General features: G+C 45.8%; 1 protein-coding gene across 3 annotated transcripts in view; it reads left to right on the top strand.

The window, feature by feature from the left end:
* The window catches only part of LOC120055042 (phosphodiesterase 4D interacting protein), an 83,201-nt gene that overhangs the window by 10,538 nt on the left and 51,962 nt on the right, over positions 1–20,701 (top strand). For all 3 annotated transcript variants that reach the window (XM_039002900.1, XM_039002899.1, XM_039002897.1), the window contains exons 6-20: positions 620–673; positions 8,523–8,660; positions 8,902–9,021; positions 9,261–9,353; positions 9,672–9,881; positions 9,954–10,112; positions 10,295–10,384; positions 10,557–10,694; positions 10,825–11,004; positions 12,257–12,451; positions 13,014–13,302; positions 17,656–17,756; positions 18,163–18,341; positions 19,752–20,064; positions 20,212–20,404. In XM_039002900.1, the coding sequence (XP_038858828.1) occupies positions 620–673; positions 8,523–8,660; positions 8,902–9,021; positions 9,261–9,353; positions 9,672–9,881; positions 9,954–10,112; positions 10,295–10,384; positions 10,557–10,694; positions 10,825–11,004; positions 12,257–12,451; positions 13,014–13,302; positions 17,656–17,756; positions 18,163–18,341; positions 19,752–20,064; positions 20,212–20,404 (2,452 nt within the window). The remainder of the gene's footprint in view (positions 1–619; positions 674–8,522; positions 8,661–8,901; positions 9,022–9,260; positions 9,354–9,671; positions 9,882–9,953; positions 10,113–10,294; positions 10,385–10,556; positions 10,695–10,824; positions 11,005–12,256; positions 12,452–13,013; positions 13,303–17,655; positions 17,757–18,162; positions 18,342–19,751; positions 20,065–20,211; positions 20,405–20,701) is intronic.

The raw sequence follows: 20,701 nt of genomic DNA, 5'->3' as shown, positions 1-20,701 counted from the left end.
CACCTCATCACAAGATTAGGCTAGCACACCTCATCACAAGGTTAGGCTAGCACACCTCATCACAAGACAAGGCTTGCACACCTCATCACAAGACTAGGCTAGGCTAGCACACCTCATCACAAGATTAGGCTAGCACACCTCATCACAAGACAAGGCTTGCACACCTCATCACAAGACTAGGCTAGGCTAGCACACCTCATCACAAGATTAGGCTAGCACACCTCATTGCTAGGATAGCACATCTCATCGCTCAGCTAGGCTAGCACACCTCATCACAAGGCTAGGCTAGCACACCTCATCACAAGGCTAGGCTAGCACACCTCATCACAAGGCTAGCACACCTCGTCAAAGACTAGACTAACACACCTCAGCACCACCATGATATGGAGAATCACAGATGGAGTTTATAGATTGTATGCAGCAGGACTCACGAGTGCCTCCATGTCTATTTTTAATCCTAGAATGTAGTAGGATAGTGGAACTCTATGATATCCTGATAAGAAAATGTGACCCTTTTCACAGAACGTCATGCAATGCAATCCTGTCATTCATATATTTGTTTTCACATTTTTCTGAGGAACATCAAATTGAGTATGATGACCATCCTTATTGTCCACAGTTGCTGCGGGGTGAGAAGAGTCGGAAGAAGAGCTGTGTCCAGCAGGAGATGCAGGTATGTGGGGCAGAATTACTGCCATCAGATGCCATACTCAGTCTGTTGTGGGAATCTGAAGGGTTATGATTCCATTGGTTTGACATATGCTTTTGGAGCATGAACATGCACACACACACGAGACAGGAACACTGGTGAAGTGGGCTGCAGTAAATGATGATAAACTGAAGTTTGCGAGATGAGGGATGGAATTCAAGGCCTGTAGCCAGCGTTGCCGAGACCAGTGTTTGATAGCAAGGCAATGGTATGTGAGAACCGTGCCAACCCGCTCCATGCTCCCTGCAGGGACAAATGGTCGGAGGTTGCCCTCTGTTGGAAACCAATGCAAACTGCATGTAAAATAGAGGACATATTGGTTACACACATATACACACATATACACACATGGTGCTGAGGGGAGAACGGCTCATAATAATGTCTGGAAGGGAGTGAATGGAATGACATCAAACACCTGGAAACCATGGAAACCATGTGTTTAATGTATTTGATACCATTCCACTGACTCCGCTCCAGTCATTACTACGAGCCCGTCCTCCCCCATTAAGGTGCCACAGACACACATGCTGTTACACAAATGCACAAGGATCACAATGCTTGGTGCATTTGGGTCACTCAGAAATATTGTTCAACATTAAAATCTCTCCCTCTACAGTATTGAGCATATCTAGCTGGGTTTCATGTTTCAGCTGTATTATATAATATTGCTTGTTGCCATGGCACTGTGAGAAAATCATGCAATGTTGTCTGGTTTGGATGTAATGGGACTTGAATTTCATATTGAGATGTATTCTTCTACAGTATTATATTCTTCTATTCCTGTTTACTTGCATCATGTATTACAGCTAATCAAAAAGATGGGTTATGTTGATGTAAATGTGTTACATACAAACACACACACACACACACACACACACACACACACACACACACACACACACACACACACACACACACACACACACACACACACACACACACACACACACACACACACACCGTTATTTCAAAGGTTAAACTGGGTATCCTAACTCACGGCAGCTATAATTACAATCACATTGCAGTCTGGCACTTCTGTCTTTTAAAAGGCCATGATGTAAGTGAATTTTAATTACGGGAGGAATGAATCGGTTGTTGACATGGCACACCAACAAAAGAGACACCCCAAAAGGGAAATGTATTTAGTCACCCTTTCTTGACTCTTTATTTCTGTCACTTACAGAGAAATGAACAGTAGAGTAATGACTAAATAGACGTTGTTATTCCCACTGATTAGGATTAATAGAGTTTTGATTGCGTTGATCGTTAGGGTCGATCGCTGTTATGACGTCTCGTCTCCAGGATTAATTTATTTGAGCTTATTGGGTGACAAATGTACATTAGAGGTTAGTACACTTGAGTTCCCAAAGGTCTGCACCCTCTGGAAAAAAACAAATCAGGACTGATCATTTACATCAACATAAACAACACTGGTAATGAAAGGGTGCTGGGTGGGGAAGATTCATGCTCTTACTGCACGGGAAAGCCTAGGGGTTCTGAGAGGCAGGATTTAGGCTAAACTCCCATCAGTGCATCACACAGTATTATGTGATTGGTAGGTAGCAGGGGCTCTCTTCCCCTTATCCCTTCATGTTTTTGGCTGACGTGAGGGCCTCCGTGTGAAGGCCAAAAGCCTGGGTGCTGCTGGGAAATTCCTGCCTCAGGGTACAGATGAACTCATTCTAACGTAGTAGCCTATGACTTCAGCAGAGTGGAAAGACACGTTTCAAGTAAATGAACATGAAATGGTGGCCTAATTCTAAGTTTCAAGCACACAGTGACACACACACACACACACACACACACACACACACACACACACACACACACACACACACACACACACACACACACACACACACACACACACACACACACACACACACACACACATACATACACACACACACACACACACACACAGCTCAGAAGCTAACTTGTTTAGATGTTATATTATATTAGGCTATGCCTTCATATTTCTATTATGCATTATAATAACCAGTGTATAATGGGATATGGCTTTTGTCATAAAACAGATAATCAGATACTGACTATCTCTATAGGCATACTTTATAGGCCTATAGTAATTTCCACCTTATCTATCTTATGAATATCTATAAATTGTGGCGGGAGGATCTAAAGGAATAATAATATAAATGTATTTGGTTACATAATGTGATGTTTTTAGACTGTCAAGCAGTCAGGCAGGCCTTATGCCCAGGAGGAATCTATCATCCCTGTTTCAGTGAAATGGTACCTTCCAGTGCAGCCTGGTCTCATAGACTAGATGTAACATAGTACATGTGGTTCCGGGTTTCTCAAATCAGTATATGTTACATTTGGTATGGTTACATAAAACAGAAGGTTACTTGATGTCAGATTGGGTGAATGGGCGTATAACACAAACGTCTAGCAACCCAAAAGTTGCGTGTTCGAATCTCATTACGGACAACTTTAGAATTTTTGCTAATTAGCAACATTGCAAGTACTTACTACTTTTTAGCTACTTTGCAACTACTTAGCCTGTTAGATAACCCTTCCCCTAATCCTAACCCTTTAACCTAACTCCTAACCTTAACCCTAACCTTAGCCTAGATAAAGTTATCCAGCTAACTAATGTTAGCGTTAGCCACTTAGCTAATGTTAGCAACACCAAATTGGAATCGTAACATATCATATGTTTTGGAAATTGATGACATATTGTACATTTTGCAATTTTCGTAACATATTGTAACGAATTGGATTTTGTAACCTTGTTCAATTTTGTAACCTTGTTTAATTTTGTAATTTTGTAAACCTAGGGTCGTTACAATATCATGCAAATTGGAATAGCAAATTAATACATACATATGAAACATAGTGTATCATACTAAATGGAGTAGGCACTGATTTAAGTACAGAATAATACGAAATGCTATGAGACCAGGTTGTCCAGTGAATCTCTGTCAACGTTTCCATCCCGCCCTGTTCGGTAGCCTACCTAGGCTAATAAACTATGCACGTTAAAACCCGTGGAAACCAAACCTCCCGTTCCATCCTCATCACAGCGTCCGGTGAACTGCTATCATGGAGCCGAAAAATAACGGGACAAGGATGTATTTTTGATAAGGACGTCTCTGCTACCGTCTTTTCGTTTCGGGTGGTGAATTCCGTGTTCGTGTCGGATTAGCCGCGATGAGACAGTGGAACTGTCATTTTGTTGTCTTGGATTAGTACTGTTAGAAAATATGAGATTACATCGGCATTTCGGCAGTGAAACAAAAATACGCTGACAAATTTAGTTTGATTCTGTAACCAGAAGGTTTGATGTAATGTATCTATCAGCTTGATTACATTTTGTATCATTGACGAACTGAAAGTGCTGCAGCCCCTGCCGCAGACAGTGACATTGTTACAACGACAATGACAATGGATTTTTATCTGCGCTCATCACAGATGAAAGACGTCTCTTCCTTATTATATTCCCTATTGACTATGTTTGATTACAGTCTATATTCTTTAGATGACATTGAATAGAAGTCAACGCGTTGATATAGAAATGATTGCGCCCTTTCAAAGCACTGCAATGCGATTGTATACCCGTTTCTGTAATGCGGTTCTTCATCGAGGATGCAACGAGGAGTTTTTACCAACAGCAATATGGCACAATGCACTGGTTTATGTATTAGGCTAATATTGACCTGTTTATGTTGAAGATAACTTTTTTAATACATTTAGGTATTTTATTAGCATCCCCATTAGTTGTTGCGAAAGCAGCACATTGAAGAAAACTACATGAACATTGCACAGCTAAATCATTTCAATCAATTGGTTTATTGATGGATTATTGATATCCAACCTGTTGGTACAAGACACTTTATTTTATTGCCTGAGCAATCAGAACAGACACAATCCCCACCCCACAGTTAAACTGAAAGCAGATATTATCTGTGATGTTGGACGTCAAAATGAAGGAAGTGTGTCGGATCTGTGCCCGCGAGCTCTGCGGTAACCAACGGCGATGGATCTTCCATCCGGCCTCCAAACTCAACCTGCAGGTGCTGCTGTCCCACGCCCTGGGCAGAGAGCTGACCCGCGACGGCCGTGGGGAGTTCGCCTGCTCCAAGTGTACCTTCATGCTGGACCGCATGTACCGTTTCGACACAGTGATCGCCCGTGTGGAGGCCCTGTCTCTGGAGCGCCTGCACAAGCTGCTGCAGGAGAAGGACCGGCTTAGACAGTGTATAGGAGGCCTGTACCGGAAGAACAACCCTCAGGACCAGACCCTGGATCAGACTGGGATGGGGATGCGGCTGGGGGGTACTGGGGAAGGAGAGACAGAGGGTGCTGGGCGGTCTGAGGGTGACTCCCCTGTAGTGGACCTCTCAGCCCTGCAGGAGGCCAGGTACAGCGCCCTGCTCCAGGACGACCTGGCCTACTCTGTGTACGAGTCCTGGGCTGACCACGAGGACCAGCAGAGCCCAGCCCCAGACCCCCAGCACCACAGCCAGCATCATCACCCTCAGTGCACAGGATCGGAGGCTCTCTCTGGGCATCGCTCCAGGCGGTGCAGGGGATGCGCCGCTCTCCGTGTGGCCGACTCTGACTACGAGGCTGTGTGTAAGGTCCCTCGGTGGGTGGGCAGGAGGAGCACGTCTTGTGGACCCTCTACTCGGTACTCAGGCAGCACCATGGGGGGCGAGGAGACCTCCACAGGGTCAGAGTCCACGCCCGTCCCCTCCGAGTCCCCTCCCATGGAACCAGAGAGCGACAGGACGCTGTGTGATGGGGACCCAGAGAGGATGACCCTCAGCCCGGGCACGTCGGTTGAATCTCTGGACACAGCTGTGGACGTGGCTCGGCCCTGTGCCACCCACCGAGAGGAAGAGGAGAGAGAGAGAGGAGAGAAGGACCCAGGGAGGGTTCAGAGGAGGGGCCCGCACCTCCAGTGGGATGTGGCCCCCAGGGACAAGTCAGTCTCTGGGTTGACCCTGGAGCTGGCGCTAAGTCTAGTGAGGAACTGGGAGTACAGACCTCTAAAGTCCCCTCAAGGCAGCAAGCTCCCTATCCTAGTTAAACCCAAACTGGAGATGGGTCTCCCCCAGTCCCTCAGGACCCCAGACTATGAGCTCTACTCCCACCCTGCCATCCCAGATCTGGTGACCCCCAGCAGTCAGCAGGAGCTGCAGACAGAGCTCTCAGCGATGGAGGAGCAGTGGCTGGATGACTATGTGCAGTGTGGGCCCTTCCGCTTCCAGCAGGTAGCCAGCAGGACAACCACCAGCCCCAGGCTCTTAGATCAGACACACTGGAACTACCAGATCAGCTTCTATGGGCCTTGCCCTGTATAGAGCTTCATTCTCCCAGTTTTCCCCTAGTGATTTGTAGAATGTCCACATAGTCTGTGATATTGCAGTTGAGATGGATCCTCTCCAGCTAATCTGCAGTTTCAATGTCTATTATTTAATATGAATGAACAAGGTCAAGGCTTTTGGCCGTATTTGATTGGCTTTTTTAGCCATCCACCAATCATACAGCTGAACACAGCTGGCCCCTTGATTACCACTCTCATCGCTATCCTAGCAACATGGCCGTAGCCATGGCAGCGGCCTCGTGTTAGACAGGCTTTTTGTCATGTTAATAGTTAGCCAGTTGCTGGCCTCGTCTGTCTGTCAGGCTCATAGTGTAGACCTACACTACCGTTCAAAAGTTTGGGGTCACTTAGAAATGTCCTTGTTTTTGAAAGAAAAACACCAGTCTGAATGTCAACAGTGACGAGGTGACCCCGGGATGCTGTCCTTCTAGGCAGAGTTCCTCTATCCAGTCTCAACGTCAACAGTGAAGAGGTGACCCCGGGATGCTGTCCTTCTAGGCAGAGTTCCTCTATCCAGTCTCAACGTCAACAGTGACGAGGTGACCCCGGGATGCTGTCCTTCTAGGCAGAGTTCCTCTGTCCAGTGTCTGTGTTCTTTTGCCCATCTTAATCTTTTCTTTTCATTGGCCAGTCTGAGATATGGCGTTTTTATTTTCAACTCTGCCTAGAAGGCCAGCATCCCGGAGTCGCCTCTTCACTGTTGACGTTGAGACTGGATAGAGGAACTCTGCCTAGAAGGCCAGCATCCCGGAGTCGCCTCTTCACTGTTGACGTTGAGACTGGATAGAGGAACTCTGCCTAGAAGGCCAGCATCCCGGAGTCGCCTCTTCACTGTTGACGTTGAGACTGGATAGAGGAACTCTGCCTAGAAGGCCAGCATCCCGGAGTCGCCTCTTCACTGTTGACGTTGAGACTGGATAGAGGAACTCTGCCTAGAAGGCCAGCATCCCGGAGTCACCTCTTCACTGTTGACGTTGAGACTGGATAGAGGAACTCTGCCTAGAAGGCCAGCATCCCGGAGTCGCCTCTTCACTGTTGACGTTGAGACTGGATAGAGGAACTCTGCCTAGAAGGCCAGCATCCCGGAGTCGCCTCTTCACTGTTGACGTTGAGACTGGATAGAGGAACTCTGCCTAGAAGGCCAGCATCCCGGAGTCACCTCTTCACTGTTGACGTTGAGACTGGTGTTTTGTGGGTACTATTTAATGAAGCTGCCAGTTGAGGATTTGTGAGGCGTCTGTTTCTCAAACTAGACACTCTAATGTACTTGTCCTCTTGCTCAGTTGTGCACCGGGGCCTCCCACTCCTCTTTCTATTCTTGTTAGAACCAGTTTGCACTGTTCTGTGAAGGGAGTAGTACACAGCGTTGTACGAGATCTTCAGTTTCTTGGCAATTTCTCGCATGGAAAAGCCTTAATTTCTCAGAACAAGAATAGACTGACGAGTTTCAGAAGAAAGTTCTTTGTTTCTGGCCATTTTGAGCCTGTAATCGAACCCACAAATGCTGACACTCCAGATACTCAACTAGTCTAAAGAAGGCCAGTTTTATTGCTTCATTAATCAGCACAACAGTTTTCAGCAGTTTACTCTGGGCACCTTATTCATCCAAGCTACTCAATACTGCCCCCAGCCATAAGAAGTTAAAAATCAGCTGTTTCCAGCTACAATAGTCATTTACAACATTAACAATGTCTACACTGTATTTCTGATCAATTTGATGTTATTTTAATGGCCAAAAAAATTGCTTTTCTTTCAAAACAAGGACATTTCTAAGTGACCCCAAACTTGGCCTGTTGATAAGCATGACTCGGGGAGTGTACTGGGTTGTTGGTTCACTAAGCCAATGGAACAACATCCAGTCATTAGAGCCCAGTTTGAGTCCTGTGTGTGTGTGTGTGTGTGTGTGTGTGTGTGTGTGTGTGTGTGTGTGTGTGTGTGTGTGTGTGTGTGTGTGTGTGTGTGTGTGTGTGTGTGTGTGTGTGTGTGTGTGTGTCCTACCTGTAATGAGTTTACAGGACAGCATGTGGGAGCGGATCGTATCACACATATTCCAGGTGATAGTCTGAAGAGGCTGATTGGCAATTAAATGACAAAGACAATTTAGTTATTTTCCTATTATTGACTATTAGAGACCATGCAGACCAAAATAGTCCCTCACATTAATAAAGATAGCCCTTCTTAGATGTAACCGTGGAGTTGTGGTTTATTTTAAACCCCAACAGGCTGGGTGGTTGTACAGATCAATCTGTATCTGTACATCTGAAAAACAACAAACAGGAAGTAAACACCACGCTGCCATGGAAATGGGGACTTCTTTCTCAGGAAGTGATCGAGCAGTGAGCTAGCTGACCTCATCACTTTCCACTCTCTCACACAACTGCATGGGAAGTGTGTGTGTAGGTGAATCTGTATATCTATTGTATTAACCTGAACCTCTGTGTGTGTTCTGGTGTGTTTCAGAGGCTGCTAGATGAGCAGCAAGGCAAGCTGTCGCAGTATGAGAGTGCTGCAGGTCACTGTGTTAGTGAGCTCCAGAAGGCCCAGCTCCAGGTCCACTCTCTACAGGCCAAGATCAGCGAGAGCGAGGCCAGGAACCAGGTACCACTTCCCCCCTCAGACACTCAACATTTCTGTAGGTCTTCCTATTGTTACGTTACTGGACCATAGCAGAAAGGGTGGATTATGTATTCAATGTTAAAACAATTACAACCAAAATCAAGCATTTAAATTAAAGGCTTGCTTATAAAGTATTTATGAACATGATAACATAATTTGTGAACTGTTATATTGTATATAATGTTTAGCCTGACTCTGACGTGTCCGGGACTGTGTTGTGTAGAAGCTGCAGGTGCGACTGGGGGACATGGAGTGTGAGCTGCGCTTGGTCAGAGAGGAGGCACAGAGACAGGAACGAAACGTCCTCAACCTCACTGACACTATCAACAGCAAGGACACTGAGGTATGGAAGGATGGAGGGAGGAATGGAGACAGAGAGAGAGAGAGAGGAGTTTTCAAAAACTGAGAGTGAGAGAGACAGAAAATTCTGAAAATTAGACACTGAGAAATACAGAGGCACACAAGAAGAGACATTGACAAAAAGTACACAGATTCTCAATGACACTTGATGTATTTCTCTCCACCACTGATGAACAATAGGTTACTTATAAGATACTTGTGTTTTGTGTGTGTCTCTCTTAGGCAGCAGAGTTGTACCGAGTCATAGAGGAACAGAACGACATGCTGTGTTCTCTCAAAGACCTGGCCAACAGAAACCAGGTCCAGACACGACAGGTAAATCACACTAAAATGCTCTGAATAAAATCTGCACCTGATGCAATGAGGCGTTCTCCCATCAGCAGCCTACTGTGGTATACATTATGCAGTAATCTACACTGGAAAACACCCAATATTTTAAAATGACCGAGATGGGTTATAACCCATACAATGGGTTATGTTATAATGGTCTCCAAGACCCATGCTCACAGCACGCTGTATCTAATGAAACGCTCTCTAAAGTCCCTGTCGTTTAGAACTCTGTATACTCTTCACTCTCTGGCTTTCCCTCTACCCCACCCCCTCATCTCCTCTCTCCTTCTCATCTCGGTGCAGGTGTCTGGGGCCGAGTCAGTGCGAGGGCAGGGGAAGGTGCTGGCCCTCCAGGGCTCTCTGTTCCAGGCCCAGCTGGAGCTGCAGGCAGGCCAGAGGGCCCAGCGGCAGGCTACCAGGAAGGAGGAGGACCTCACTAGAGCCCTGATCCGCCTGGAGCAAGACCTGCAGGGGGCCATGGAGCACAGACACAGCACTGACAGACACAACCAGGTTTGTGCATTTACTTGTGTGTTAACATGTGTTTTTGTATGAGACTGACTGTATGATGCTACCTGTCTCTAGGACTTGCATCTGGCGCTGGAGAAAGTTCGCTCAGAGCTGCAGCAGAGAAAGGAACAGCTGAATGAAAAGGAAGGAGAGAGACTTAGAGAGGAGGAGGACATGGAGAAGACCATCAGAGAGCTGAGGACCTCGCTTCAGAGCAAAGAGCAGCTTGTGCAGGTCAGACACACAGAGATACACACACACACACACACACACACACACACACACACACACACACACACACACACACACACACACACACACACACACACACACACACACACACACACACACACACACACACACACACACACACACACACACACAGCCTTCCTCACACAACCCTGTCCCTGTCTCAGGAGTACACAGAGTTGTTGGACCAGCAACAGGGGCCCAAACTCCTCTCCAAACTGAAAGAGCGCATCAAGGAGAGGGACAGAGCACTGGAGGTGAGACACATACACTACCAGAGTTGAACCCCATAAGAACAACTACAGCTGTTACATCAACCATATGATACAGCAGGGCATTGTAGCAGTGTCATGTAGGGTGTTGATTGACAGCTGTGTTCTCATAGAGATGCATTATATTGTTCTACTGCATGATGTTCCCTGCTCTCAGCGAGCGGTGGATGAGAAGTTCCACTGTGTGGAGGAGAAGGAGGGAGAGATGCGACGGCTACAGCTGCTGCTCAGAGAGAAGAAGAGAGACCTGGAGAGACAACGCTGTGTACTGTCCAACAACGAAGAGACCATCATGGTACTGATGAACACCCACACACACCACACTAATATAAACACATGCACACTAACAGACATACGCGCACACACACACACACACCATTTTTTATATCTTTCTCTGTGTGTGTGTATATGTGTGTCTGTGTTAGAGTCTGGAGGTGCTGGTGCGTGGGAAGGGTTTGGAGCAGGAGCAGGTGTGTGAGGCGTGGAGGAGTGTACAGCGCCATCATGCGGACAGTGAGGAGAGACACAGCCGCAGCTTGAGAGAGAGAGATGCACTCATCAGCCAGCTACAGAACGCCCTGCACACACGCACCAAGGAGGCTGAGGTAAGACACTATACACTATACCCTGGCCACACTATACCCTGGCCACACTATACCCTGGCCACAGTATACCCTGGCCACACTATACCCTGGCCACAGAATACCCTGGCCACAGAATACCCCGGCCACACTATACCCCGGCCACACTATACCCCGGCCACACTATACCCCGGCCACACTATACCCCGGTCACACTATACCCCGGCCACACTATACCCCGGCCACACTATACCCCGGCCACACTATACCCCGGCCACACTATACCCCGGCCACACTATACCCCGGTCACACTATACCCTGGACACACTATACCCCGGTCACACTATACCCCGGTCACACTATACCCTGGTCACACTATACCCCGGCCACACTATACCCCGGCCACACTATACCCCGGCCACACTATACCCCGGCCACACTATACCCCGGCCACACTATACCCCGGCCACACTATACCCCGGCCACAGTATACCCCGGCCACAGTATACCCCGGTCACACTATACCCCGGCCACAGTATACCCCGGCCACACTATACCCTGGCCACAGAATACCCTGGCCACACTATACCCTGGCCATAGTATACCCTGGCCACACTATACCCCGGCCACACTATACCCTGGCCACACTATACCCTGGGCACACTACACAGTATACCCTGGCCACACTATACCCTGGACACAGTATACCCTGAACACAGTATACCCTGGACACAGTATACCCTGGACACACTATACCCTGGACACAGTGTACCCTGGACACAGTATACCCTGGTCACAGTGTAACCTGGCCACAGTACACCCTGGTCACATTATAACCTGGCCACAGTATACTCTGGACACACTTTACCCTGGCCACAGTATACCCTGGACACACTATACCTTGGACACACTATACCCTGGACACACTGTACCCTGGACACAGTGTACCCTGGACACACTATACCCTGGACACAGTATACCCTGGACACAGTATACCCTGGACACACTACCCTGGACACAGGGTAACCTGGACACAGTATTGGTGCTTATTTGTCAAATGAACAGAATATTGAAAAACTCTTTCTCCGTAATTCTTCAATTATTAAATTATATTTTCTCTCTCTCTCTCTCTCTCTCTCTCTCTCTCTCTCTCTCTCTCTCTCTCTCTCTCTCTCTCCCTCTTTTCTCTCTCTCTCTCTCTCTCTCTCTCCCTCTCCCTCTCCCTCTCCCTCTCCCTCTCCCTCTTTTCTCCCTCTCCCTCTCCCTCTCCTCCCAGGACCTGACTGGAGCCTTGCTAGGTAAGGTGAAGGCAGGACCCAGTGAGGTGGTGGAGGAGCTGAAGGCTCGCCTCTCTCTGAAGGAGAAACTGTTCCAGGACCTGCTGTCCGACCGTAGCCGCCAGGCCCAAGAGCACCACACACTGGTTCAGGACCTGCTCGACACCATCAGCACCAGGGACCAATACATCCATGTAATTCAACCCAACTGACCTGGTCTTCCAGTTCACCAGTACAGAAGAGAGAATAGAGAGGGAGGGGAACAGAGAGAAGAAAGAGGAAGGGGAAAAGAGATATGAGAGAGGAAGGGGAAGAGAGAGAAGAGAGAGGGAGGGGAAGAGAGAGAAGAGAGAGGAAGGGGAAGAGAGAGGGAGGGGAAGAGAGAGGAAGGGGAAGAGAGAGGAAGGGGAAGAGAGAGGAAGGGGAAGAGAGAGAGGGAGGGGAAGAGAGAGGGAGGAGAAGAGAGAGGAAGGGGAAGAGAGAGGGAGGGGAAGAGAGAGGAAGGGGAAGAGAGAGGAAGGGGAAGAGAGAAGGAGGGGAAGAGAGAGGGAGGAGAAGAGAGAGGGAGGGGAAGAGAGAGAAGAGAGAGGAAGGGGAAGAGAGAGGAAGGGGAAGAGAGACAGGGAGGGGAAGAGAGAGAAGAGAGAGGGAGGAGAAGAGAGAGGGAGACTTTTTTCCATGAAGATATATTGATTCAATTATTTTAATCCCCCAAAATCTCCATCCTCCCCTTGCCCCTCCCCTTCTCTCATCCAGGACTCAGCAGGTCGTCTGGGTGAGGTGATGAGTGAGCAGACTGTACGTCTCCAGGAGCTCCGCAGACAGCTAACTTCTGGCTCCCAGGCCTACGGGTCTCAACTAGACCTCCAGGGTCCAGACCTCCAGGGTCCAGACCTCCAGGGGACCAGCCAGAACTTCCAGGCCCTGCAGGAGGAGCTGCGTCTGGCCCTGATGAGGGAGAGGGAGGCCCAGGCTGAGATCACAGCCCTCAGGACCATGGCAGGCCAGACAGACAGGCCAGTCAACAGGCAGGCAGAGTTTGGAGGTGGGCATCAGAGGAACATGGGGCTCTGTCTGTAGTGGCACCTTCTGGGCTACAGGGGGCAGCACTGTCTTCTCTTCTCATAGAGTTTGGGGTGTGGTGTATGGGTCTACTAATGTGTCTGCTAACATGGGTGTCTTGGTTCTCGGGTGATGATGCTAACCATAGTTAAGACTTGGCAGTATCTGCAAGACAATGTTATTTATATATTACCTAATTGATTTTTATATTTGCGATTTATAAATGTTGATGTTTTAATTGTGTTATGTATTAGTTTTTCTGTATAGTAGCTTGTGTATCGAAGGCTTCTCTGAATGTATAACTGGTAGACAGAGAAACAGAGAGGGAAGGTAGGAGTTATGTTTTCATGCATACCATGAGATTTTTAACTTTGTATGATAGTGTCGATAGCAACATGTGTTTTAAAGTTATGTCATGACTTTTGCTATTTATACTAATAATATGTGTGTGCCTTTGCATGTTCAACTGCATGTACCATGGTGGTTATGTTATATACCATGTAATGGTATTGTGTTTATATACCAGTCTCTGCAACTCAGATTTTTATAGAATATCAAACAATGGCTGCCGTCTGAAATGTGTGCTTCAAGTTGAATATCATTTGTTAGCTTTTGCCAGATTACAGTACATTTTAACAGCAATTAATAACTTTTAAACATTGTCTGAATGTCACACTAAGGAACACAGTATGTTCTGGATGACACACATAATCCTCTCCTGTTTAATATTCATCCTTTCTCCCAGAGACATTCCCCAACATGTTTGTCTCTAAAAGAGAAACCATCTGATAACTCGGCAGAAGCTGCTTTTCCTACAGTCTTTGCCATCTGAGTCACAAGCACAGTAAGATCCTTGTCACTAGAGCACAGTAAGATCCTTGTCACTAGAGCACAGTAAGATCCTTGTCACTAGAGCACAGTAAGATCCTTGTCACTAGAGCACAGTAAGATCCTTGTCACTAGAGCACAGTAAACACCCTGACTACCATGATGTTGACAAGCTTAATAAACAAACGTGTGTTCTGTGGGATTTATGTGGTGTTTATGGTGGGCTTGGTTGGTTCAGCTGTCCCTCTCTCCCTGACTTACTCCATAAACATTGTCTACATGGGTTGTACACTGGTGTAACGGCTGTCGAAGTCGTTCTCCTCAGACGAGGAGGAGCATGGATCGGACCAACACGCAGAGTGGAAAGTGGTCATTATTTAATGAACGTAAAACAGAACACTTACAAAAACAACAAACGTGACAAAACCGAAAACAGTCCCGTGTGGTACGAACACTGACACGAGAACAAACACCCACAAAACACACCTGAAACCCAGGCTGCCTAAGTATGATTCTCAATCAGGGACAACGATTGACAGCTGTCTCTGATTGAGAATCATACCAGGCCGAACACAAACATCCCAACATAGAAAATAACACAGACAACCCACCCCAACTCACGCCCTGACCAACTAAATAAATACAAGAAAAATAAAAAACAGGTCAGGAACGTGACAACTGGTCATAAACATATATATATAAATATACTACCAGTCAACAGTTTGAACACACCTACTCATTCAAGGGTTTTGCTTTATTTTGACATTTTTTTGACATTGTAGAATAATAGTGATGACATCAAAACTATTAAATAACACATGGAATCATGTAATAACCAAAAAAAGTGTTAAAACAAATCAAAATATATTTTATATTTGAGATTCATCAAAGTAGCCACCCTTTGCCTTGATGACAGCTTTGCACACTCTTGGCATTCTCTCAACCAGCTTCATGAGGTATTCACCTGGAACACTACAAATGTGTTATTTCATAGTTTGATGTCTTCACTATTATTCTACAATGTAAAAAAAAATCTAAATGTAGGAAAAGCCTTGAATGAGTAGGTGTGTTCAAACTTTTGACCGGTACTGTATACAGCTAATTTGAAGATATAGGGCATGGTACCCTAGAAATACATTGTGTGAGTGCATGACTGCATATAACAGTAACATATACACAAAATCCTCCCAAGTTCAACAGTAAAATGCTCCAATTGCATTACGTTGATTATTTGAAGGGCAATGGACATTACATAGAAACAAGGGTCGACTTTCCTAGCTGTATGTAGACACATGCCAATCAAATCTCCTTTAATCACTCCTAAAGAGAACTCTAATCCTCAGAGCCCTGTTAGACCCAATGAGCAGAGTGATGCCTCCTGCTGGCCGTACCTCTCCTTAACGCCTGTCCCACAGCATAGCATCTGTGAAAATAATCTATTGAGTATTGTATCCCTCTATAATGTATCACTCGGCTGTCTGACAGTACAAGATTACAGCCATCTAGTGCTTAGACATATGCTTTTGAATGGGCTTCTATTTGAATAGAGTACATTCCTGAAATCCAATCTTTGTCAAGTGGACACTGAACAGATTCCACAGAGATCTAGACACAATTATGGACTACTATATTGCTCCAATGATGCCTTATCCTTTTTAGGATGAGCTTTCTGCACTGTTTTATGCATTTGAATACTCTGCCCTGGTCAATTACACTGGTCCACAAGAGGTTGGTGGCACCTTAATTGGGGAGAACCAGCCATTGTGATAATGGCTGGAGCGGAATCAGTAGGGAATGGTATCAAACACACGGTTTCCATGGTTTCCAGGTGTTTGATGCCATTCCATTCGCTCCGTTCCAGACATTATTATGAGCCGTTCTCCCCTCAGCAGCCTCTACTGCTATTACCTATATAAAATACAGAAACCTGTAGATTTGATCAATGCAACATTCTGATGATTTTAGAGTTAAAAGCATGGAGTGTTCTAGGACCTACTGTACCTACGGTAAATCAAAGAGATCTGCTCGTCCCAAGGCTAATATTTGACCAATGATGTATATATACACTAGATGACTCACAGGGGGCACTGTAGTGAAACCACCGTGCCTCCATCTTGAAACTCCTCCACCGTTGTAAAACATATTTTGGAAGCTATAGAAATCCATTTATGAATGTCTACATTAGTTTTTGCCACGTTAATTATATTACAGACTCCTTAATGCATACTTTAAAATTATATTATGTTAGCTGAACATACATTTGTCAAAACATTTTTTATAAAAACATTTTCCTTAAAGCTGCAATATGTAACTTATTGGATGACTCGAAACAATAGAAATGTGACTTATAGATCTGTCATTCTCATTGAAAGCCAGTCTAAGAAGCGGTAGATCTGTTCTATGTGCGCTATTTCTATGCTTCCCATTCTAAAGTTTTGTTTTTGCATCTTTTACTTCGAGTTTTGTACACCAGCTTCAAACAGCTGAAAATACAATATTTTCGGGTTATTGAAAATATATTTCACAGTGGTTTAGATGGTACAATGATTTTCTACATTCTCTATGCTTGTTTTGTCACATAAACTGAAATTAGGTGAACTATTAGAATTTCAGAAACCAGGAAATGGAAATATTTAAATACATGTAATTTTGTCCTTGAAACATTTCATTGAAATACTGTAGAATTCCATTCATTCCAATGGCTGGTGGCTTCAAAGCCTCTCATTGGCCAATACATAGTATAAGCAATCTAGGGTTTATGTACATCATTTGTATTTTAACTATAAATAAAGGAAAACTGTAAAACTACTAATATATGTAAAACTACTCCAATAGCCTAGCAAGATATAAGTTAAATCCTCTCCTAGCCCTTTAGTCTGTGACACCTCAGCCTGTTACTCCACAGAGCTGTGTCTGTAAGATTGTATTTACTGTAAGTGGTTATCTGCTGTTATAGTTTATCTTACTGTTTATCTGCCCATACAGTAGTATAACCCAGTCCACAGAGATAGATTCCCTCAGAGGTCATTCCTGAGCTGCTCTTTTTTAGAGCTTCTCTTCCTGTCTTTATATATACACTAGATGACTGCCAGGGGGCGCTTTTTTGAAGCCGCCGCACCTCCATCTTGGAACTCCTCCACCGTTGTAAAACATAAAGACAGGAAGAGACAGAGACACCTCTGAGGGAAGAAGGAGAGGTTTTAAGAGTGACCACCACCATTACTTATTGTAAGAAGAATCTTTTGCTGATGCGTTTACTTCAGTTTGCTTTTTGTTGGAAATACTATTTGGTGGAAAGACTTTGACATACAGAAAAGCCAGGATTGGGGGAGATGATGTATGGTGTGTGAAAACATACAGTATAGAAAGGTTGTTGAATTGTACTCTGGCAAAAGCAAGAAGCGTCAAGGATTTGTATGTTTTTATCGATCTGTGTCAGTGTGACATTTTCTTTTCAGAACTTGTGTGTAAGTTTATTGTTAAGCTAAAAACTGTGTTCTGTTTACAGAATTCAGCTCAGAGGAAGAGGATGATGTCAACAGTGACTATGCAGACAGCATGGAGGAAGAGGAGTCCAAACTGACAGCCCAAACCCTAGCCACAATGCAGGTAGGCCATACAATAATACTTTTTTTATTGTCACATACACCAGACAGGTGCAGTGAAATATGTTGTTTTATAGGGTCATCATAGTACGGCACCCCTGGAGCAAATTAGAGTTCTGCCTTGCCTTGCTCAAGGACACATCGGCAGATTTTTCTAACCTTTTCTAACCCTTTCTAACTAACCTTGTCAGTTTGGGTATTCAAACCAGCAACCTTACAGTCAATGGCTCAATGCTCTAACCACTAGGCTACCTGCCGCCCTACTTTAGCTAACCTAGAATATTGAAATAGTGGTAGATTATTTTGTCCTAATCATATCACATTGAATCTTTACTAACCACCACTCATATTTTAGTTATCAACATACTGTGGCGATCTTGCACGCTCATCTCTCTCTCTCCTCAAATCAGAACCCAGAGCTTCATGGAGGACCTGGGAAAGGGAAGCTATCCCAGGATCCTGTGGGAGAGGGCCAGGGGCTGGTGGAGGTGAAACACCTGGTGCAACAGAAGAGGGTGGTGGAGAGAGAACTGCAGGAGCTAAAGGTTCAGCTGGAAAAGGCTGGCTTCTCCTCCCTGTCCCAGATGAGGTAACGATAACACGCTGACTAGCTGGCTGCACACACCACATGTTGTTATGAAACATGATATAGATACAGTATACGAATGAAAGTGAATTAAATTGTATGAATGAGATTAAATGAATTAAAATCTACCTTCATTCATATAAGGAAACATTGACTCAATCTAAAATCTTTCCCGCCTATTTTGGCGGTCGGTGCCGTTTAAGATGAGGATTATTTCTTATGAACATGGTCATATTTCTATTACAGGATATTAGATGACTGTCATTCATATTCCATTCACCCAGCTCAATGTAACATTGATAGGGTTTAGGCTACTACATGATACTCTAATGTTCCCTATACCCATCATGAGGTTGCTACAACCTAGCCTATGAATGGACGTTTACAACATAGGTGCACAGGTCAAGAGACACATTTTGAGTAATCAACATGACAGACAGTGACACATTCACTCTCTGGCCTGCATCTAGCTGATCTGGGGTATAATCATTAGTCCAACAGTTGCAAATTAGAGTTTCTATTGGACAAACTCAGGTATGTTTATTCCCGTTTTGTTCCGTTTGCTCCCGTTAAAGAAGGTTTTGTATTGAAGTCAATCTACCCAGAGGAGGACAGAAGCTATCTGTCCTCCGGCTGCAGTATGGTGCTACTCTACAGAGTGCTGCTGAGGCTATTGTAGAGCTTCATTAGCAAAACAGTGTATTTCATATATTTAGTATAGTTTTATCTAAAAAGGATAACTAATGTTTCAGTATTTAGATACATTTTTTGTTGTTGTATTTTTACCCCCTTTTTCGATCTTGTCTCATCACTGCAACTCCTAACGGGCTCGGGAGGTGAAGGTCAAGTCATGCGTCCTCCGAAACATAACCCGCCAAACCGCGCTTCTTAACAAAACCGCGCTTGGGCTCCCGAGTGGTGCAGTGGTCACTGCATCTCAGTGCAAGAGGTGTCACTATAGTACGTGGTTCGAATCCAGGCTGTATCACATCCGGCTGTGATTGGGAGTCCCATAGGGCAGCGCACAATTGGCCCAGCGTCGTCCGGATTTGGCCGGAGTAGGCCGTCATTGTAATTAAGAATTTGTTCTTAACTGACTTGCCTAGTTAAATAAAGGTTAAATAAAAAAAACACCCGCCTGCTTAACCCGAAAGCCAGCCGCACCAATGTGTCGGAGGAAACACTGTTCAACTGATGACGAGGTCAGCCTGCAGGCGTCCGGCCCGCCACAAGGAGTCACTAGAGCGCGATGAGCCAAGTAAATGGTCCTCCCCTTCCTTCTCTGAGAAGCCTCCATTGGTATACAGAGTTCCAGCTTATAGGTGTACAAACGCCTGTGGTTTTCACCCTGGCTGGAACAGTGGACACGCCTGTGGTGTCATCTGAGATTTGTCTGTGTTCTCCCTCTCACAGGAAAGCCCTCTTCAGCCTACGCATGGAAAATAAGGAGCTGAAGTCTCACCAGACAGAGAGACAGCCAGAGACAGACCTTAGGCATGAACAGATTCTTCAGGAGGAAGAGGAGGATGAAGAAGAGGTGGATGAGGAGGAAGAGGAGGAGGAGCTGTGTGGGTCTGAGCTGTGGGAGTCCTGGGATGATGAGTGTCCGTCCCAGGGGAAGTGCTGTGCCCCCAGGCCCACCCTGAGAGACCCTGGCCTGGGGAGGAGACACTGCACTAGGCCTGTATCTCTGGACCCGGGAGCCATGCTGTCCCACTCCACACAGGTAGGGGGAGCCACCACACACTAAATAATACTCTAATAACGTGTGATACTGTATATTGATAGATCAACAGTTTTTTAGGCCTGAAATTAATATCTGCATCTCCATGGATGTAAACAGCACTGACATTGCTCTGGTCTTGTGTTGCAGGATGAGGATGATGAGGAGGAGGAGGCAGGAAGAGAGGCTGGAGGCAGGCGGCACAGCGCCACAGAGACAGTTATGGTTGAGCAGGCTGTATGTCTGCAGCTAGAGAGCAAGGAGCTGAAGGAGAGACTCATGGTGTCTGAGGCCACAGTGCAGGCCCAGGCTGAACAGCTCAAAGACTATAGAGACCTACTAAGTGAGTCAACCACACATACCCCCTGACCACACATACACCCTCATCACACATACACCCTCACCACACATACAACCTGACCACACATACACCCTGACCACACATACACCCTCATCACACATACACCCTCATCACACATACACCCTCATCACACATACACCCTCACCACACATACACCCTCACCACACATACACCCTGACCACACATACACCCTGACCACACATACACCCTGACCACACATACCCCCTGACCACACATACACCTTCATCAGACATACCCCCTGACCACACATACCCCCTG

The sequence above is a fragment of the Salvelinus namaycush genome, chromosome 10 (assembly GCF_016432855.1).
Source record: "Salvelinus namaycush isolate Seneca chromosome 10, SaNama_1.0, whole genome shotgun sequence".
Classification (NCBI taxonomy): domain Eukaryota; kingdom Metazoa; phylum Chordata; class Actinopteri; order Salmoniformes; family Salmonidae; genus Salvelinus; species Salvelinus namaycush.
This window is presented reverse-complemented; position numbering and strand designations above follow the sequence as displayed.